The sequence below is a fragment of the Patagioenas fasciata genome, chromosome 8 (assembly GCF_037038585.1).
Source record: "Patagioenas fasciata isolate bPatFas1 chromosome 8, bPatFas1.hap1, whole genome shotgun sequence".
Classification (NCBI taxonomy): Eukaryota; Metazoa; Chordata; class Aves; order Columbiformes; family Columbidae; genus Patagioenas; species Patagioenas fasciata.
In genome coordinates, this window is record NC_092527.1 from 20,617,902 (window position 1) to 20,640,495 (window position 22,594).

Consider the following 22,594-nt stretch of genomic DNA (forward strand, 5'->3'; position numbering starts at 1 on the left):
TCGGCTCTTCCAGCACACTTGTGTGTAGTCGGCGTTGCTGCTTCCTTTCCGAACTTCTTGGCCTCTGGGTCCTTGGGCATGAGCCTAAGTGCAATATAGGAAAGAATATGATAAAGAAAGACAGAAACAATGGCTAAGTATTTATCTGTTTTTCTTCTCAGTTTGCAGTAGATGCTAGTGTCAGAGATGAACGCAGCTGCTAAGTTTAGACCCTGATCCAAACTTTCCTACTGCTCAGGAGTGTAGACATCTGGAATTTTGTTTGGTCATTTTACAGAAATGCATTTGACCTGGCCTTCTTCAGGCACATTTGGATTGGCCTTATCTTTGTTTAACTAAAACATAATTAGAAATAAGACCTCTTCAGGCTAAACATCAGCTCTGAGACTCTGCAGTGCTACAGAGATTCTGGAGAGATGGCTGCTTCTCCTGGTCTGCCCACAGCCTTTGGCAGTGAGATGTGTCCCACCTGTGTCTTGTGTTTTAAAACTCTTAAGGCATTATATGTAACAATGATATGATGCCTGATGTATGAGTTTTTGCCCAGCTGGTTGGCATGGTCCCTCTCTCTTTTCTGTTCTTCTTGCAATATGTAGACACTCTATCCTATCTATTTTTCTTTTTCCTCTTTCTGTTGGTCTAACAAGGGGTAGCTCTAGCAAATATGGGGTGGAGGGTGGGAAATGAGATTTGAAATTTTTTAGTTACCATTAGTGAGTTCTGTGGTACAGCAAGATCTCTTTTGCTTGGGCACTGTAAGTACTTCATGTCATCCATTTCCTGGCAGGGTTTGCTGGCACTCCAGGCTACCTCTCCCCCGAAGTCTTAAGAAAAGATCCTTATGGAAAACCAGTGGATATATGGGCATGTGGTAAGACTCTCTCAAAATGTTTTACATTTAAACAACATTGTTCCATGTGGAAGAGCAATTCATGATAACCTGTTGCTGGGAGGGTGTGCAGTGCTCCTGCTTATTAGGTGGAGAAATGAAGGCACACCTGAGGATAAGCACCTTTTGTAGATGGAGTTAATATTGAAGCCTGAACTCTTGATTCTGGCTCCTAACCCTTTCCTCAGGCCATCTATCAGATGTTTGAGAATCAAGACACATGACCTGTCTGTGCTTTGCAGAGTCAGTGGTTTAGATAACTGTAGCAATTTCCTGTTACCCTATATAGAAGATGAAATACCGAAGAGAGCTGATTTTTTTAATAAGGAAAAAATGAAGTGTAAGTGTATCTGGGACTGATAAGTTTAAAGATATGTGATATCAGCGTTGCCTGGCCAGGAGTGATAGCTTTGCCAATGGCATTTTTGTCCCAAGACCATGCACAGTAAGTATCTAAAAGCCTAGTCTTTCCTAAAAAGTCCCTTGCTGCCCAGCAGCCACAGGAGTTGTGGCTTCATTTTATTCTGAGAGCAGCTGGGAGTTGTGGCTCACCAGCCATGATAGCCAGAGGAGGGTAGAAGGACATCATGCACCTTGTTGTAGCTCCTGGCAGCTGGCGTTAAGAGCTGAACATGAAGTGCCAGGTGAGGTTCAGCAGGCAAGAGGTTTGTACTGACTATTTCTACCTCGGAAGGATAAATATGATGACAAATGAAGATACAGAGCAAGCATTGCATTTGGGGACTGTTAAGAGGGAAGGAAGAGGGGCTGAAGGAATAACTGGTGGATTAGCCTAACCATAGTGTATCTGTGTCTCTCCCTCCCAGGAGTGATTCTGTACATATTACTAGTGGGGTACCCTCCCTTTTGGGATGAAGATCAGCACAAACTCTATCAGCAGATCAAAGCCGGAGCCTATGACGTAAGGGCACTTTCTTGCTGAGTACCTGCATGGGTGTAGAAGCCATCAAAACATGGCACTATCTTACTTGGTGTCCAGCAGCAGGCCCCAAGCTACCGTGCAAAGTGATGTTTGGCGTCTTTGTACACCTTGTTGTGTTCACTGCCTGGGATGCAGTCCTGTTTGGGGCTACTGAAAAGAAGTGCGGAAAGCATCGCAGCAGTCACCAAGACGTTGCTGGTCATTAGGGAAATGTAGATGTTGGGAAATGGTGCCTCATTTACCACAAAGTGCTGCAGACATAGCCAGTGCTAACTTAGGGGAAGAGGGTGGAATGAAGGAACCTGTCCTTATCAAGGCCTAATTAAAAGTGTGGGGAAGTATTCTGTAGAATAATAGCTCAAATTATGGCCTCTCATCTCCTCAGTGCCACAGTAGAATGTCTTCCAGCCATGGAAAGCAGGGAGCCAAGTGAGAAGGCTGAATGGCAGAGGCCTTTGGAGGGGTGGCTTTGTGGTGGGGATCAGTGTGGTGAGTTGGAAGCTTTGATAATATGCCAAGCAGTTCTTGCAACACTTCTCAGAGCATCGCAAAACTGAGGTGTAAAAAGTGCCTGGAAGAGAGGAATAGCAAGGAGTTTACTACTGGGAAGCAAAGGTGAAATAAAATGTGCTTTGGGTACCACCTTGAATGTTTGGCATAAATTCTTCCACGTAAAAAGAGGCTTGACAGGGAATAATGAACTCCTGGAAATCCTAGCTCAAAGTCTGTGGGGCATGAATATCAAGAGGAAGTTGGGGAGTTCATTTTGTTGATGTCTTGTGGTCTTCATGAAAAAAAAAAATGCATGAGGGTTCTTCTGGACCCCAGGTACCTTCCAGCTTCTGTGCCTGAGACCATGAGAGCGACTGTACTGGTGAGAGCAAAGGCCTGCATAAACCTGTGTCCTGCCTTGGTGGCTTCCTGAGTGAAAGGAAAGTGATGTCTTCGTACTTGAGAGCCATAAATGGACTTGTGTTATTCTCTTGCCTTCCTGCCCTCTTGTTTCTGTTTTGCTTGTTCTCATTTGAAGTGTTTTTCCACTGATTATATTGATGGAGATTTTCAAAGCATTTCAGGGTTTAAATGTCTAACTCTCTGTAAGCTGTGAGGAGTGAAGTGCCTGATGCCTCCTATGTACCTGTTGTTTTTGAATTCTTACCTATAATGAACAAGTTCCTGTAGATTCCTACTGTTTTGCCTGGTAGAATACAGCTCAAGTTTTACTGGCGTACCTGCTCTTGGTGTCCTTACTGCAGCACCAAGGGACCTGTATGCACTGTACTGGTCTGCTGGTGTCTCTTGACCATAGAGGAAGTGGCAACTGTGAACTGGACTTTCTGATGTTGGGTAGGGGGTTTGCAAGGCATTACCGCGAATACTTGAGAGTTCAGGTGGGGAGAAAGTGTCCTGGCTTGAAAGGTCAGTATCAGAATTTTTGAGTAGTTTCTTGCAATGTTCACAGAACAAATTGTATAATGCCTTGCTGATTCCCAGGAATGCAGAAATAAGGTTATACACAAATCAGATACGGTGGGTTTATTTTTATGACCCAGCTGAGCAAAGCACAAAATGCAGGAGAAAAGAGATGGGATAAACTTTTTCTAAATAATGTAGTTCTCAGGATAAATCAATCTTGCCCCACCCTTAAAGACAGGGGAGTTTTATCCAGACAGTAGATTTATCTTTGTGTTCTCACGTTCACCTGTATTTGTACAGTAGATTCATAGGAGTGAGATGCACTGCATTTAATCTCAGCGTGCTGTCATCTGTACCACTGGCAAGCATCTGGAGGATGGCGCAAATATCTTTATCATTACTGGAATTATGGGAGAGACCAGTTACCCCTTGTGGATGATCAGTAGCTGAAACACTTGAGATTCTTTTCTTTGTTTCCATGCTTCTGTGTTCTTATCCACTATTACATTGCTCTTGCTCCCCAAGTAATAATTTCTAGTACAGTGTTTGCTAACAACTTGCTGGTGGGTTGCTGCACCTAAGTGACTGGTATTGTTCCAGGCTATTGCGCTTTATGGTGGAGAAAGGATACCTGATGGGATGTTCTCTGTTAGCGGTTTTTGCTTTCATGAGGTTTTGCTGTAGTTAAGCGTCCATGATTTTGCGTATGCTGTTGCAGCTTGATAGCATGCTGGAGAAAGAGCAAGGTGAGGTAAAAAAGTTAGTGCTTGTGTTTTTCATGACAGAACTCATTTTAAAAGTGACTTTACTTTTTCTGACTGTTAAGCGTGAAAGAAATTCAAAGGTCTGAATGATTCCTACAAGGCTTTTGCACTGTAAATCTTCCTGCCTGTGTCTGGTGATTAGTACGGGTGTGTCCTGCTGTCTGATACTGTTCATTTGCTATATTCTGTATGATTTTCATTCAGCATGAGTTTTCACAAAAATTGGTGTTTTTTGCAAATATGTTAGCCCTGGTATCAAAAAGGCAAAAGCTGGAATTCAGCTGTGTTGGAGGGAGAATATCTTCTGCTAGTAGAAGATATTTTTAGTTCATGATCCATTCCTTCTTCCTCTTTCAGTTCCCATCACCTGAGTGGGACACGGTGACTCCTGAAGCAAAGAATTTGATCAACCAGATGCTAACGATAAACCCAGCAAAGCGCATCACAGCTGACCAGGCTCTCAAACATCCATGGGTCTGCGTAAGTGTTTTCTTCTGTTACAGATTGATTTGTGGTTTACCATGAACTGACAAACTGACATGTCGAGAAGACTTTGCTGCACAGAGGAACCCAGAGTATTTTAAATATTTAAAATTGTGATTTTTTTTTCCCTTATTCTTTAGAAAGAAATTTTAGAAAAAAATTATTTTGTAAATGTCCATAGTTTCTGGTTTCCCCCATATCTCCTCTTTTAATCCACATCATCCTAAAATGTCAGATGGAATTTGGCATCAGACAAAATATTTTAGGATTATTTTATTCTTAATCTCTACTTTAGTTTATTGCACTGCAGCTTTGCAATGTTGGAACATTTCTGCTGTGCTGCAGCTTAACTGGCTGTAAGCTTGAAATCAGTGAAAAATCTTTTGCTGGTCTGTGTATGTAGTTTCTGCCTTACCAGACCCCACACATGAGTATTTTTCATCTTTGCAAAGTTGGCAAGGAAATCCCAGAACTCAGCTGGGAGTGGGCGTAAGGGAGGGCAGCAGTAGTGCACTTTTCCCTCTATCAAATGAAGTAGTTCCACCTAAGTCTAACCAGATACTCTTGTAATACCATACCATACTTCTGCTTTCTAGGATGTGTTCAGTATGTTCCTTTGCTCACTTGTTCTTGAGATTTTCATTCCACCACAAAACAGCAAATTAGCAATTTAAACTTACATGAACATCTGTGCAATGGCAGCGTATTGTCTGCTGTAAAGTGATGCAAGTTCATTGGAAGTCAAAACTTCACACTAGTAATCGATAATCAATAGCAGTTCCTGTATATTTAGATTTTGTCCCAATGCCTGTAACCAAAGCTGTAAGGATTACGATAGCTTGCTGCTTGTGGCAGCATAATATAGAACAGTTCAAGAGAGGCTTTCCTTCCCTGAGTTATGGGGAGTTTGATTTCACTTCACAGCCATTTCAGCCTCTCACCCAAACTGTCTCCTGCTGAGTCTGCTGTTTCCATTTGCTCTGTAGTTTCTGTGTGTGCAACAGACATTTTCTTTTTGGTGTGTCCAACAGACGTTTTCTTTTTGGAGGTGTGTTGCTCCTCTGAAGTAAATGTGGTAGGAAATCTTAACAGTTTATCTGAGACACTGAGTTTCTTAGCATCACTGAACTTTTGAAATACGTGTCCTGGCTCTTTTAAGTCCACATTGAACAACTGAACATCACTGTCGCTCCTAAAGAGTCTAAATGAACAGCGACCATCAAAAGTTGTTAAAGAGGACAGTTTAATTACATTCTTCCTCCACACTGCCATGTGGACTGCAGCAGCTTTGACTACAGGATCGAAGCAGAGACTTCTCATGAAATTTAGCTGAACATAAGCACAGTTTACAGTTCTTTTGGGTATTGCAGAATTTTTTCCAAGCAGGAGAAGGATAATGGAGGGTTTGTACACACTGATCTACCTAGTTAGTAATTCACCCACTGTCCTTGTAAAGGGAATTCTGGCTTGTGGCTCTGTGCAAGGGCAACAGCTACTTTGGCATTAGTCTCTGGTTTCCTCATGTGCTCTGAATGCCTGGTGGCATCTGTCTCTGTTTTCCTCATGTGCTCTCAGTGACTGGCAACACTTCTGGGAAGTTCTCTTTTTGTGGCTGATGGGATCCCAGTCTACTGTGGGTGACAGATGTGCATCACTGGCTAGAGGTTATGCTCAGATTTTTTAATTGGTACACTAGAGCTATATGATCTTTCGTCTTACACACTGAAAATCTGTTTCTGCAAAACTGATGCAAAAATACTGAGGCCTCTGCTAGTCACCGCTTGTATTCAGGGAGTTGCCATGTCCAGGAAGGCTACCACTCACTAGTATTCATGTACTGCTGGAATTTTCCCTTAGAGCTATAACTAATGCAACCCAGATCATTTCTGTAGTGCCTCCAACTCAGTCCCCATGGATGTGCTTACTTGTTTGACTTTATCTTCTTACTGTCTTGATCTATTTGTGTACAGGGAGAGACAAGGAACACGGATACTCACCTGTACCTCAGTCATAGAGTTTCTTGGGCACGGTTCTGGAAGAACCAACTTTAACTTAATGTGTCTTGCTCCATTGGGAAATTAAGTTATGAACTGATGGCAGTGTTTTGCAGCTGTGCAGTGATAAGAGGCTTGGCCATGTCAGATTGCATGTCATTGTTGTGTGAAGGTGGAGAAAACTCCCCTGGCTGATTTGGTTAGGTTATGTTCTTGATATTTTGCTGTTCGTATTTTTCAGCAACGATCCACTGTTGCTTCGATGATGCACAGGCAGGAGACTGTGGAGTGCTTGAGGAAGTTCAATGCTAGAAGGAAGCTAAAGGTAAGTGTATGCTAGTTTGCCTTTAGTTTGATTTTAATCCTCTGAATTTGAGGTTAATGCCTTCCTAGTGGCAATATTTTTTCTTAATGGATCACTTAATGAAGTACCATACATGGTCCTCTAGTACAAGGTACTAAAGAAGTGTATTGAGGAGCTGAGTAGTTTCTTTCTCCAAAGCTGTAAGCTTCTCATGCTTCTTCCGCTACAAAATCACCCCTTCTCCTTTATGCACCAGGGTTGAAGTAAAGCAACTGGTTCTTGACTCCTGGGGCTTTTGGTTCTGATCACTCTCTGCCTCCCAGTAATAGTGTAGAGTTGCCTGAAGCTAGGGCAAAGCATCTGGTCTGTGTATGAAGCAGCCATCTGCTGTTTGAAAGCCAGGAAGCAACTCTTGTGTCCAAACATAACTTTTAGTGCCATTTTAGATTTCCAAGGCTATCCTACCTGGCCTCTATCTGCTGCTCTAGAAAGGCTGGACTCCAAGCAGTCCCATCTCGAGTCCAACAGCTACATGTGGGAATCCTGGATACGCTTAGTGTTGGGATGCCTCTGCTTTGGTTCCTGACACACTGTGTTCTCCCCAGGTCAGCACAGCTGCTTTCTGAAGTGGGTGATGCTGTTTGTTACCCTTTCTTTCTCTTCCCCACAGGGTGCAATCCTCACAACAATGCTTGTGTCTCGGAATTTTTCAGGTAAGTTCTTACTCTTCCCATCCCTCCCTTGGTTTTGTGTGAGTATTTGTGTGAGGGGGGATATTGTAACCATTTCGAGGTTGAGTAGGAGGGGAGGAAACAAGCACACAATTCACCATGGTGTAATTGTGGTCACTTTGTCTTCACTGGTGACCAGCATGAAATAGGAAGTGATTTGTTTGGGGAGGAGGACATGGTGCTGTAGTCTGGTACAAAGCAGAAATAAAGTCAGATGCCACGATCCTCTCATGATGTTTTGTCATCAGATTATTTTGAGAAAAAACTGTCTGGTATATGTTGGCTTTCCTGTCTGAATCCAGGAGTCAAGAACTCTGATTAGGTAGCAGTGATTCCTTTAGACCTGAGGCAGGGGCTAAGAGCAAGGAATAATATTGGTGAGAATAGGGAGGGGAGCTATTTGGGTATTGCATTACTTTGACTCATCAAAAATGGGTCTGAAGCATCTAGCTATCAGAGTTTTCCTTCTTGGAGTCTCAGAAGTGGTTTTCATCCTTTTAAGCCTAATAACTGGTAGCCTGGCTCCCACCCAACTGCATTACGTAGTGCACTTACTGAAAATGCAAATATCAACATGCAAATCAGTGCTTTTTGGAAGATTATTGTCTTGGCTCAGCACATCTAGGTATTGTAGTCTTATTCGTGTTCATTTCAATTTGGGTGGAAAACCTCTATTTGTAAGTGCTTTTGGTTTATGGGATTGTTTGCTTTCTTTGCCCTCTTTGCCATTTTTTTTTTCTTTCTCTCTTTTAAAAAGAACAATCACTGAATGCATGAGTCAGATTTTTATTGCACCTGACTACAGTTACTTTCAAATGAAAGTCTACTGTATGGATTATAAGTGATGATGAATGAAATGGAAGTGTATTAATTTCATCTGGCCATTTGCTAATGGTGGACAGCAATACTTGTATTCTGGGCGATGTTACAATGAACTTCTCATAATGAAAACCTCTGTGAAATGATCATCCCAGCATTCAACGTGCGCATGCACACATACATTCTTTTGTGAAATCAAGGCAGCATTTTTAACCTTCCTTATGGTGGTTTAAAGAAAAAAATTAAGTTGTGAAATCCAGCTACAATTAAGGGAAAGTCCTCAGCAACTTCAGAATGGTTTTCCTTGGTTTTTGCTTTCAGGGAACCTGTGCCAATATGTTAGGACTACCTGTGGCTACAGCAATTCCTCTTCATTTCTGATAGTTTGGCCTTAAAGGGGCAGAATAATTTTCTCTATTCACCTGTCCCAGGATTGTGCTATGACAGGACTTTAAAATTATACATATTTTTTTTCTGAGTGTGATTCTGAAATAAGTGAGGAGCTATGGCACAACAGCAAGGCTTCTGCAGGACTGTTTGAAACATAATGTTTTCTTGGGCTTTCTGCTGGTGTGAGCAGTCTTTGATCGATTCACACAGCTAGTTTTTATTTCACTTAATTGATGATTCTGAAATAGTCAGTATTTTTTTTTTTTTTTTTAACAGCAGTTTGATGCATTTTTAGTCTACAAATGTTGTCATTTCTAATGAAGCTGCAGAAGTGCTTGGGTAAGAAAATCTCCTGTGGCCCAGATTTTGAGTACATGAAATGCCTGAGAGAAGGGTTCTCCTTAATGGTGTATGACCTATACATCCACTTATTCCCTGAGCTGGTATTGAGGAGGAACAGGCTTGCTCTGCTCATTCTTTCCTGTCTCAGGGGCTGAAGCTGCTGGATCCACTTCAGTTAACAGCTGAAGAAAAGGAAATCCTAGGTGGCCCATAGTGAATGCAGAGTTCTCAGTATCACTGAGTTATACTTTGAATGTAAGCTGTGATCCCAGGTAATGAGAAGCTCTGAAAAACTGTCCAGAAAGACATGTTGTGAATATAGATGCAAAGCATTATAGCCTCTGCAGATAGTCGCTATTCCTAATATTTTTATGTGTTTTGGAAGAGGTGAGATCAACTACTCTTGTTTTCTTTGCAGGATTGTGTGTGATGTGAGCTCAACTTAAAAATAATAATAATAATAATAATAATTGTTGTTATTGTTATTATTATTTACTTAGGTGTTTTTAATTTCTGCAATTGAAATACATGAATCTGCTGGAAGTTAAGAATAAGTACATGCTAACTGAAAGTAAGAAGTTAGAAAGTCCATGTGGGAACTTTGGATATAGTGCAGACTTTTCCTATCACAACAGGTCATCTGACTGCACTTGAAAAATTCTGAAATAGTACTTGTTTCTTTCCCTAAAGACCTTGAGGGGTTTTTATTTTCTCTAATTGGGTGATGCTATTTTGTGGGCCTCTAAGAGCTCCATTCCCAGCAGACGGGACTAAATTTATGAAGAGAGAAGCTTTTTCCTGCCTGGGGATGAGATCTTCTAAAAGCTTCTTCACAGATGTTTTGAACCAAGAGGAAAACGAAGGCTCATGTGACCCTGGTGTCAGTTAATTAGGCACAATAGGACTGTCTGCAGGAAATATGAGAAGGCTTCTTTAATCCTGTTGTCATTACTATCTCCTCTGTCAAACATTTTGCAATGTGGAGTTCCTTCATTTGGCAGTGTGGTTTTAGCTTGTCAGAAATCATGCTTGAAAGAGTCTGTAGCAGTACTTGTGCTCTTTTTCTCCACATTAAAAAAAAAATCTTACAAATAATTAAATAAAAATAAAGTTTCTTTTCTTTCGTGAGTAATCTGTTGCTTGCTAGAGGCCTTTTGCCTCAGGTGAGTTCCTAAAGATAAAGGAATGTGATCTGGCTCCTTTCCCCAGTTACGGTATACTCAACAATTTAATATTGTCTGGTTTTGGTTCTTTTTTAAAGATGATATCTCAGGTCAGCTGTAGCCTATTTGTTAAAAGCAGATACAGTTGCACTCCCTTCAGTATAAGTCAGGAAATTAAGACCCAGTTATAATAAGGGGTTTGTAGCTTCTGTCCACTCTGTGGTCAGTATTCCCTTGGCTATGAGAAAGAACATTGCAATCTAAACTTTGCTGTGGGATCTTTGGAGTCACACCAAGGTACACACAGAATTATTTGGGTGCTCACTTCTGGCTTTTCATGTTCAGATGCTTTAAGCAAACACTGATCTGACCTGCATTCACTTAAAGAATACAGAGGTACAGTCAAGGTAAATCAATGGATTAGATCATATGCAAGAAACTCCTAAATCACCTTCTGAGAAGTAAATGTAGATTTATTGCTAGGAAAAAGTTGGCAGGGTTTTCAGAGTTTCCTAATAGTTGCACTATTTAAGGGTGCCTGGACTCATTTATTATATATAGGTAAAACTCTGTAAATAAGCCTGCAAAAAACTAGTGAAAGGATGGAAAAAAATCGGTTTCATCTTAGGAACAGCCATCTTCACAAGGTGCTGAGCAGTGGCTTTTCTCTATAAGTTAATTTTTATGCAAGACTTACAAGTGCATTACATGAAATTCTTAGCGCTGTTTTCCTAACTGGACTGTAACTGTTAATTTGGGGAGTTGTTGTTCAACAAGCTTTCACACTCTGTGAAATTCACTTCTCTCAAGTGGTTCAGCACAAGTCCTGTGTGCTACACTTTATTCAAAATAGATCCCAAGACAGACATTGCAGGTAATTAAGCATTATGCCTGAAATCTCTGACTGTTGCTGAGCTTTTTTTCTAGGGAATTGTCACTGCTAGCTGAAGACAGTTTTGTGAGGGAACTATTACAGCAGCTTGTGACAATAGCTGGAGTCAATTATATGTCTCTACAGATCCTTATTCACTCTCCAGTGCAAAGTTTGGGGTTTTTAACTAGGTAGGTGAAGTTGAGAGAGGCTGGAGGTAGGTCCAGGAAGCAGAGTGCTTTCTAAATAAAGAAGGGCTGAATATGCTTGTGCGTGTTTTATATAACCTGTACAGAAATGTTTTTTGAGCTGACTAAAGGCAAGAAGAATTAAATAATACAAATAATGAAGTTATCCTGAACTATTTCACTGTCCTGTTATACCTGCCTTCCAGAAGCGCTTGTGAAACTGAATTTTTGCTGTTTTGTATGTGTGCACATATATAAATTTATATATCTTTACACTCAGTCTGGAATTTGAGTTTTTTCTTTTAACCAGAGTAAAATTAAAATTGTGTGAGTAATATAGTGAAGTTTCTGCTGTGTTGCGTTAGTTATGTAGGTATCCATTCAGGACCAGAAATTTATATCAGCAGACTCATGTAAACACTAACCTTGTGGTGTGAATTCAAAGGATGAAAATATGGAGTGAAAAATGTCTCAATAAATGAGTTTGAAATCACTGAGAACCACATTTTCCAAGCAGAAGATGAGGTCACATTAAATGAAAAAATACGGGGTTTTTAAGTGATTTCTCAGTATCTACTAGGTTGCTTGAGAAACAGTCAGGGCTTTCAGAGAATCGTGCTCAACTATTGCAGTGTGGACCTGCTGAAGTAGTGTACTAGTAGTAGTAAGTAGACTTCCATTTTGCAGCTTCCCAGAATCACATGAATTTTATTGCTGCATTTAGATGTTTATAACTATGGCCTGAAAGTCTAGTTTATCATCAAAAGTGAATTTAAATTATTGTAATAATTCCCTATATATTTGTCTTCCTTACCTTAAAATTCAGGAGAACTCTGTGAATGTGTTTTCTTGTGGTATTTGCCCTTCACCCCTTTATTTCTTGGTTTGTGAGGAAATTGAGTTTTTGTAATACTGCAAGAGAGGTGCTCTCATATTTTTATCAATTCTTGAAGTTGGGACAAACTGGGGTGTTCAGGCTCGAAGGTCTAGGATGGGTGTCCAGACTGTTCAAGGTTCTGCTCCTGTTCGTGTGTACATACACATACCTGCAAAGAGAGCATGTTTCAGGATGTGAAATGTCTGTGTTGGTGGGAAGGTGTTTGAAAACCTTTATTGAAATGTCACAGACTCAGATTGGCTCCTGGATTTTGGCTTTTTGCACATTATCTTGGTGGAGAATGTTTTGGTTTTCTGAGGCTGGCAGAAGTGAAAAAAGCAGAACACCTGGTTCCCACACAATTTCCCCGTTATTCACTAGTGGGAGAACAGGGAGCTCTGTGGCTCATGCCCAAGAAGACACCATTGGGTTGTATGTTTCAGGCTTTAGATTTAATGAATCCTCCCTCTTTTAATTTTTCTCTGAAAACCATTGGGGCAAGTCTGGGAGATGGGTGTGCATCTGCAAACACTATCTACCCTTCAGATTTCCCCAGAGCACTGGAAGTGTGTGCACAGTGCAGGCATTGGCTGGGCCTGATGGGATGGGAAAGGAGGTGTCTGCTATCTCTAGGGATCCTATGGGTCCAGATCACATAAAGACTTACATTGCCTAATAGTTTGGGGGTTTTACCTGCCTTTCCACTTGCTCCTACCCTTTTCTCTCTACTCCTTTAAAAAGAGTGTTTTGAAGTGACTGACTGCTTTTCACGACCATTTGTTTATCCATTAGCAGTTCTTTGAACAGAATCAGTTTAGTCTTGTTGAGGAATAGATCCTTTCATGGAATGCTTTTTATTGAGAGGGGAACATTAAATGTTGTTGCTTGGCTATTGCTCAGGTACATTTCCAGAACAGTGGTGTTGTTCGAGTGGGGGCAGAGGGAGTTCATAACAAAGCAGGATTTAAAAAAAAAAAAAAATCAACTTTTTAGCAAGAGAAGGGAATCCACATTGTAAATCCTACCATGCAGTTATCCCGTGCAAATATGCTGTTGTTGTATTGGTCTCTCACTTAGTGAATAGCATTCCTGTGCAATTGCAATTGTTCCTATTGCAAGAAGTTCCCATAGCAAGTCTCTGGAGAACCTAAGAGAAAGAAGACTGCTGAAACAGAAACCAAAGTGAGGGTAGAAAACACAAGGCGACAACTCCCCTCTGTTCTGTGAGGTCACTCTGTTTTAAATGGCCACTGCTGGAGTAGCTTGTGCCTAAATAACCATTGTGGCAGAGAGTTAAGCATCAGTCTTGGCTTTGTCTTGTCCTTAATAAATAGATACTCAATATGAGGATGACAAGCTGCAACTCTGTGTCATTGGGAATTCTGTGTTGGTGTGATACTATTTTTATTTTAATAATCAAATCTCAGCAAAGTCCAAAATTCTTTGTGGTGTAAGTACTTGTGTTTAGAAGCCAGAACTCGAGTTATCTGTTAGACTAGCATCATGAGTTAGACTTAATAAAAGCAGCCTCAGTGTTATCCCTGCATCTCAAAAAATACTTTCTGGAAGCTTGATCGAGATGAGAAACACGACTGAGATTTGACCGCTGGTGACAGGGCAAACGCAGGGCAGGCTGGGCAAGGGGCTGTTCCTGCTGCAAGAGGAGTGGGGCTGGCAGGAGGGAGACTTTGTCCATGGCTGTATTGGGAGCAGGTATTTCTGTCCCTCTGGGAAATTCCTCCTCCACTGCCTCTCCTTACATCCAGAGTGTGTAGGGTTTCTTGCTAACAAGTTCAGCATTAGGGACTTGTGTTTCTACCAGAAGCATGATCCAGAGCCCAGGCTGTTTCCTATAGAAGCCAAAACTGAGAAATGTGGGAAGAGGGAGCGGTACATGGGGTGTGTGCAGGGAAGGCCTTTTGTGTTTCTCTTCAGAGACTGACTAGTGGGTATTCTGTTAAACCAGGAACAGGACTGTGCTTTTAAGTTACTGGGTTAGCAGTGTGTGCCTTTGTATTGCTTCATTATAGAGGAACTCTTTATTCCACTGAGAAGAGGGAATTTAATACTTTTTCTTGTGTAGAGGAAGTGGGAAGGATTGTGAAAATAAATACTAGGATCTCATGCCTGGAAAGCTGCAGAGCATGGGTACGAGACCATTTCCTGACCAGTAAAGAATCTACCTTCACATGTCCTTGGATTTTCTCCCTCCTGTTGTCTCTTTGCTAACCTGCTTGTTGGGTAGTCCTGCCTGTCTTCTAAAATGATTCTTGTTACAGAAAGTCTTGTTGCTTGCTTGCTGCAGAAATTCCACTTTTATCCCCTTTAATTTCTGTCTAGTAACATGTACAGGTTGACCTGTGAGTAAATCTGTATGCTTCCCTTGTGTTTGAGGTGTCCACAGTCATCTTTGCATTTGAGTGCATTTCGTGAGCTCTTCAGTTGCCCTTACAAACCACAGAACTAAATACACCACAGGCTGAGTTGCCTTCTGCAGTGCAAGGGTGCTGCCAGCCTTGGGGAGCAGTGTGTGCCATGCAGGGGTGTGAGCAGGGCAGAGGCTGCACTGGGAGCGTGGGCTCCGCAGTGCACGGGGCTGGGCCGCACAGGGGGACTCTCAGCTGAATTTGCCTTATTGCCAGAGAACGTGATTTTACCTGTCTTCTGTCCGCAAAGACAAATGTGCAGTTCTGGGGAAACTGCAGAAAGTGTGAAAAACGTTGCTTCCCAGCTTGTGTCTGGGTCATTGCTAGGACATATGGTGGTGCTGTTTCCCTTCTCTGATGTTTCTTTTTTCACTTCAAGGATGTCCTATTTGTGATATTTGTTAAGTTGCAGAATCCTTTTCTTTATCTGAGCTGTTGTAAGGCCTTAACAGCTGCTTGTTTTTAACAGTTGTTGTGTGAGATGTCTGGTGTGGTACAAACGCTGGACCCCTTTTGATCCCATGGTCACCTTGTTCTCGCGTGCATGTGGAATCAAGCTGATCCTCGTCATGCTTTGAAGGTGGCAAGAACCTATCTCTTAGATTCAGTCTTGCAAGGCTTTAGTGTGTGTACATTCAGCAAGGAAACTGTTGCAGGGTAGGTGAGTTGCTTGGGTCACTTTGCCCACCTTCATGTGTGCACGTTGGAGCATTGTGTTTAGACACGTTGCATTCAGAAAACCTATGCATGAGGTTCTTCCAGTGTTCTTGGATGGTTCCTGACAGCAGGAATAAAGACAAATTCCTGATCTAGCTTTATATTTGCATTAGGGAGTAGAATTAGGAAGACCGATCCAGAGATTGTAATAAATTTATATGGGGTACTACCTCTGTATTGTGAAGAGATGCTGTAGTCATTTGCACCAGCTCAGCTGATATTGTTAATCTATATCTGTAGGGTGATGTGGTAGGGAAGGCAGGGTGGAAAATGTTTTTGACATAAAACTTGAGCAGTTGCCTGGATATTGCAAAAACATTTTTGCCTAATGTTGCTGCTTCTATAGAGAGACTGAGCACTCTGTATATGAGCTGGTCAGCATGTCTTTGGGAGTGAAGCATTTTAACAGTCATGTGATCATTGTCTTAGGACTTGGCTTTTCTCTAGGCCTCATCTTTACTGGAAAGAGCATCCAGGTCAACTACCCAGACCCATTTGCTTCCCAGCAGCTGCTTAAGAGAGGCATATCAGTGTTCTGGACCAGTAGGTCTCTGGTTTGCTGTTTACAGAAGTTGAAACAACTGAATACATTCTTCATAAGTAGGCAAGCTATGTTTTATATCTGTTGAGGTTGTAGATGGGGTCTTACTGTTGATAGTCCTTGTCAACATGCCGCTTTCCTGTAATAGATGGAGCAGCTTGTTCGTCAGTCCCAAGTGTGCCTTCTGCTGGGCATTCATTGTGGGCTCCCTGTCTGCGCTTATCGTGCTCTTGCTTTCATTGCTAGTGCCAGTTGTTCAAGTTGAGCACAGCAGAACATCTTTATTTTTCAGTGAAGAAACAGCCTAGTTCCTGTTTCTTTTCTCATTCCCTTTTATTTTCTTAACAGTTATCAGATGCTGCCTTTTGCACTTCTCCAGTCTCTTTCAGCTATCCAGATGCTTCCCTAGAGTAACTGTGAATACCAGTAATTAGGAGGCCTGTGCATTATCAGTGCCCCCTTTGCTAAGCCAAGTCTGTTATGTGAATGTCTGCACTTCAGGGTAAAACCTTGATCCTGTTGCAGAGATCTGGCAGATTTCTTTAGCTTTGCCCTCTGTAGCTACTGACACTTCTGGATGGGGTCACAGTGTGTGAGCAGAGGGTTGCAACAGGGGAGCTCTGAAGTGTCATTTCAGACTTTGTCTTCCTGAGATGGTGAAAGTGGGAGCATTTTTGCTCAATTAGTGAACAACAGATAGGATAGGTGACCCTCTGCTGTTAGGCTGGATTTGATGAGTGACTCAGCCTGTTTTTGAGGGATTGGCAGGATCATTGTCCTTCTGAAGTCTTGTGCAGTTTTGAGGCAAGTGATTCTGTGAAGTGTGAGACAGAGAGGATAGTCTTGAAACCAAAATCTGACCTACTTCTGCTTCTCTCCACAGCTGCCAAAAGCCTGCTGAACAAGAAGTCAGATGGAGTGAAGGTAAGTTCTTGATTTCACATTTCACTCTATCTCCCACCATCTGAACAGAAGGCAGCCACTTTCCCTGGTGCCCATCCTTTTCCAGGGTAAAATCACAGCCCTGTCTTGTGGCTGGAATCGTTATGTTCAGTGTATTGTTATGGGCTCTGGGTGGGATCCTAATGTTCCTTACATGCACCTTATACATCACACAATTAGCTAAGTGCACTGTTGTACCAGCAAGATTTCTTTTTCCCCCTTTTCTGAAGTATGGAAAACTGGTCGGTGCTGTGGGTTAGGAAGACCAAGGACTTGCTCAAAAGTAACACATGCCTCTGACTAGTGTTTTCTGTTCAGTGGGGAATGTTTCTGGTTATCGAAATTGCACAGAGCAATTGTCAGTGACTGATGATACCCAGCAGACCCCATGGAAACCTTTCTACCCCCCTTCCACCTCCCCTGCCCCTTGCACAGAATGCTGAAAATTGAGCTGGGAAGAGAGTGGGGAAGGAGGAGCCTCCAGATAGATGTTAATGTTTGGACAGAATGGAAACTGAGTCTTGTGTTAGAGTTTGGTCCATGACCCTGAGAGCCAGGCGCTCTTCTGTTCCCTTCTGAGGGGAATTATCCCCGCTTCAGTTTCACTCTGTGTGTGCGTGATCATCCGTTAGTTCGGGGGGTCAAACAGGCCATTCCCAAGGCTGTATGTTGTTGCAAGCAGTAGCCCTTTAGCAGCTGGTACTGGAGTAGAGACAGTTACGGGCTAGAGCAATTTCCTCTTCTAACTGTTGCAAAGGATAACTGTCTTCCCCGTGAAAAAGTAGGGTTTGGTCTATTTGCCTGCATTTTCATTTGAAGTCCAAACCTTTCTCCACAGTTGTTAGGCAGAATAGTTCATCTCCTGGTTTTGCACTGTGGACAGTCTTCATTCTCCCCATGCTGGGGGGTTGACATGCACTCTCCAGGACCAGCACGCTTGTTCTCTCCTGCTCTTTTAGCTCTTTTCCATTTTAATGAGTCTCTGTTTCCAGAGGGCTCACAATACAAACAGGCTGCTGGAAACAGGTGTTTTCAGAGGAGCTGCATTTGCTTTGGGGACTGCTGTAGTAAAGCCTGCATTCTTGCAGTTCTGCTGTGTTCTGCCCTAATGACACCCAAATCTTTGGGGTTTTTTGACCAAAATGCTATGTGGAACTGCTGTTCTTGCCCTAGGATACTTCTCTTTGAAATGTGTCTCTAAGAGTGAGCTTTTGTGCCTTTGCACATGCCTGCCTCTGGTACAGACATGCATTGAACACCTGCATGCTAATACAGCAAGTGTGTTTGAGTTGTCGCATCCGTTGATATGGAAAACATTACAGTAAAATCCCAGTAGAATTAAAATGGATGATCCCAAATGTTGTGTACTGAGAACCAGCAGATACATGCTTCAAAATCACAACGTGGCAGGGAGAAGCAACTGGAAAAGCAGCAAATAACAACACGTCTACATAGTTTTTGTCACCTACCTAGAAAAAACAGGCTTTCTTACAGGATTCTTGATTTCCAGCATGCTCTCAGGACGGGCTACAACTTGGGTCAAAATCTTCCTGAAATGGACAGACGATGTGCACACAGGTTTTGAGGCACAGCTTCCTGGTCGTGTAGTTACAAGGAGACCTGCATGTTAGAGTTCCAGCTCCATAGAAAGCTTCTGGTGTTTGATTCATTGAGAACACTGTGTCTTCCTCTGTGAAAAGAATCAAGCTGGATTTGCTTTTCTAACTGATTGGAAGTATTCATCAACTCTTCACAGTATATGTTGTTCTGATATATATAGTTGAATACTTATAATAAAGTGGAAGGTAGATTAGAGAACATAGCATTCTCTGTACATGGTGAATGGGTTTGCCCTCTCAGAACCTCTTCTGTATTTCTGCATGACACTGGAAACCTGCAGTCAAGAGTCTGCATCCAGCATCCTTGTTCCTAAGTGTTAGAGCAGTCATGCTCTGCAGAATAAACCCAAGTGGTGCCCACGAGGGGCATCTCATGCTTTCAACCTGGGCTGAGGGCCCTCATAAGGATTGTTTAAGCTTCCCATGTTCCCCAAGTGGCCTCTGTCTTCAGGTGTGGCTTTTGAGTCTCCTCATTTCTGTAAACTTTGAAACTCAGAAATAAATTATATATTTCTTCTTAAAGCCGCTGTTTTGAGTAACCCTCTTGCTCAGTAATGCATACTTTTGAAGTACAGGCCGCTTCCCCCCAGTGCTAAGTTTGGACAAGACAGAGAGCAGGTAGTGGTCTGTGTGTTTTTATAGTACATCCTTAACACCTCTGTTGTAAGATTTCTGTGGCTACATGCTTATCTCTGTCCTTGCCCCTGCCATCTACATGTATGGTGCTGCCTCCCATTAGTCACGCCATGGAAGTGTAGCCTTTTACTGCTTCCATTCACTATTGGAGCAGCACTGGCATGCTTGACTGCTGCGCAGGAGAATCTGTGCCGATCACTGTCTGGTTGGTGGCTTCACCATTGTGGCCAGCTTGCTTTTCATGTATTGCTCCCTATGCAGGAGATTTGTAATTTTAGCCCTGCTGATTTTCTAATCCTAGATAGTTCTGACAAACAACCTGTGCCAGTGACTGGTTCAGTTAAGAGCATCTGATCTTGTGTTACTTGTAGCAAACTGTGAGGTTTTTTGCCTATTGCTCATTAGTGCATAGCATAGATACCCTGACTTGAACACTAAACAGATTTTCAGCTTTGTCGTATTGTTTTCACTCTCACTTCCTGTATAATTTTACATCAGATGTAGGTTTAGAACAAGCATTGCATGCTGTATTTTTAACTGCAGTCTGCTGCTGACCACAAGCCACGTGGTGAGGCTGTTTCTTTTGTTCCCTCCAGATATGGAGGCTCCTGGTTTGATTGGTGGAATATTTTGTTTGTTTGTTTGTTTTGTCATTTGGTGGTATTGTGTTTGGTGTTGGTTTTGTTTGTTGGTGAGTGTTGTTGTTTTGTGTGGTTTTGTGGTGGTGTTTTGTGTGAGTGAGAGTGTGTGTGTGAGTGAGAGTGTGTGTGTGTGTGTTGGGGTTTTTTGGTTAGAATCTTGGAAATTAATTCCTTCTGGAATTTTGAGAGAAAGTATGTTTCAGTTTCTTCACTGGCTTTAGCTGGTCCAGGGTGACTCTGCTCCATGGGAGTGTTGCCACAGATATCCACACAGTAGATGAGAATGAAAAGAGTATTCCTTCCGCTAACTGATGATTACACTACTGTAAAAACTGATGGCTTTAAGCCCATTGAGAAAAAACATCGCTAGTTTGCCTTAATTTACTTTCTGTTCAAGGTAACTCTCCCATCCTTTTGGCTAGTATTCGGAGCTATGTATGCTAGAATCCTGCTTTATGTCACAAATACAGTAGGAATTTCTATAACATAATATTAGGCAAGTTTGAGTGGAACCTAGATGTCCTCCTCATGCTTTATTCCCAAGATCTGCATGAAAATGTGTGTTGGTGAATATCTGATATGAAGTGCAGCATGTTGTTGCTGATTTAGCATAAATGGGAAAGGAATGATATGTTAGTCATATGTGGTGATATGAGCATCTTCTGTGAGTCATATTGAGCTGATATGTAAGAAAAAACACACAATTATTATTTCTATGAGAACTGGCTTTAATCCTTTACTGAAACAAGCCCTGACACACTAGAGCAATGAGATGCATGCTTTTTCTTTGCATTGGACCATTTTGGAAGCAGGGGAAGCTTAAATCAGGACGGGAAGACAGGAATGAAACTTTTTCTTAATTATTCCAAATATAGATGTGTCCACAGTGGTGTTATTTTGATAAATTTCCAGGTGTATGACCCTCTCCTCTAGCAAAGTCTTCTCCAAAATCTATTTGAAGCATTCCTGGTTTTCATTTAGCATTACTGCTTCTATTTCAAATACTAATTCTGCTAATTGGTAGATATTTCATCACCTTGGCACTTGAGAACTTTTCCATTATCTTAAATAATGAATGATTTAAACTGCCTTGAATCTTAAATTGTTCCTGCTTACCAAACCTTTGGTAGTGCTGCACTCACTTTCTTCAGGCAAAATTTGGATCCAGGCTGATGGAGTAACCACAAGGAACGCCCAGGTTTTATCCCCAAGGAACATGCTTTTCTACTTTCAAATCCAGAAAGTGAGGCTAGAAGATACTGGGTGACAAACTGCAGAGTCATGTAACATACCGCGTATCTTGTGGCCACCACTGTAGGTCCCAGGTATTTATTTTAAGATTCTAAATTTATGAGCAACATCGTGCAGCTGCCATCTTAAAATTTACCTTACATAGTTTCATATCAAATCTTCTTGCTTTCTTATTCCCCTTTCTGCCTGGAATCTGGATTTGCCATCCACTGCAAGGTGAGGGAGGGGTTAAGGAATGGGCTGGGGCAAACACCTGGGTGAAGATTAAGGACACTTTATGCTGACTGTCCTTTCTATGACCTTGTCAGGGCCTGGGCTCCCTGTAGTTAGTGTTACAGTCCTACGGTTGGGTTTTTTTGTCTTTGGGCAGCTCTTCAAACAGTCGTGTTCCCTTTTTCCCAAAGGGGAATTTCCCTTCCTACTGGTATGAGAGGATGCGTCAGTTTCCAGTTCTAGCATGGCCTGTCACATCCATTTTATACTCAGAATTTGTTAATGCGCAAAGCGCTATTTTTAGTTAAGTATGTAATTGCAAGTATTTTAAAATTAGTTCTTCTCTAAGCTGTCAGTTTCTTTTTTTTTTTTTCTCAGCACGTTGGTTGGTGATTATGGGATACAAAATGGTATCAATAATGTTTTTCAGGCACGGTGTAACACTCTGTGTAAATAGTAATTTATGGAAAATGCTATGGGATGCAGGAGATTTTTAACAGCATTCATTTGCAATGCTCTGCAATTTTTTTATATTCTACCTTGTCTCTCTGCTGCATACACACTGTTATCTTTCTCAGTAAAAGCTGAACAGCATAGCTGAAAGAGTGAAAAATCCAGATTTTTGATGTGACAAGGTTAATGTTGTAAAACCTGCCCTTCTTCTTAGATAACTGCTAAGAGGCACCAAATACCATTTGTTCTGCTGTTTGTAAGGAATATCACGGATAGCATACATTTTATGCATGGTGGGCACCAGCTTTCCTTGCCTTTCGCCCAGTAAAGAGAATGTGGGGAAGGCAGGATGCTGTGTAAGGTGGCACGGCTGCCGAGAAAGCGGTTTGTGCAGTGTGCCTCAGACAGAGAAGGCACAGCAGCAAAGTGAACCAACAGGGAATCCTTAGAAAATCCGCAAGGGTCAAGTAACATCCATACAGTGACCAACAGGAGTAAATACTCCTGTTTCTGTGTCTGGACTGGTTATGATCTTAAAGCCACACTGTTTAAAGATGGTTATAGTGAAGCTAAATAAGGAGAACCCAAGTTCACCTGATCAGCACAGTTTTATGCTGAACTGTTTTATACAAGACACGTGGGGAGAGCTTCAGATCTGTTTAAGTGCTGACATCTAGTAACACGTTCTACCCATCTTTGATGCATTCACTTTTTTCACTGCATTGTTGTAACGCCTAGAAACTCCAACTGAGATCAAGGGCCCAGTGTGCTTAGTACAGTAGCAATGCCTAAGCAGAAAATCCCTGCCTCTTAGCTTACAATTTAAATAGACAAACTGGCAAAGGGCAAGAGAGAAGGCGGACTGACAAAGATTAAATTATTTGCTCATCATCTCATAAAAAGACTGAAGCAGAAGTAGAAATAGGAGCTCAAATCTGCTAGTTCAGGCTGCCACTCACTGATCGGTTTTGAGTTCAACAT

General features: G+C 41.9%; 1 protein-coding gene across 13 annotated transcripts in view; it reads left to right on the top strand.

The window, feature by feature from the left end:
* CAMK2G (calcium/calmodulin dependent protein kinase II gamma) overlaps positions 1-22,594 on the top strand; it is a 120,057-nt gene that overhangs the window by 74,775 nt on the left and 22,688 nt on the right. For all 13 annotated transcript variants that reach the window (XM_071811826.1, XM_065843480.2, XM_071811828.1 and 10 more), the window contains exons 8-13: positions 788-871; positions 1,717-1,811; positions 4,370-4,492; positions 6,731-6,814; positions 7,464-7,506; positions 16,742-16,782. In XM_071811826.1, coding sequence (XP_071667927.1) covers positions 788-871; positions 1,717-1,811; positions 4,370-4,492; positions 6,731-6,814; positions 7,464-7,506; positions 16,742-16,782 — 470 coding nt within the window. The remainder of the gene's footprint in view (positions 1-787; positions 872-1,716; positions 1,812-4,369; positions 4,493-6,730; positions 6,815-7,463; positions 7,507-16,741; positions 16,783-22,594) is intronic.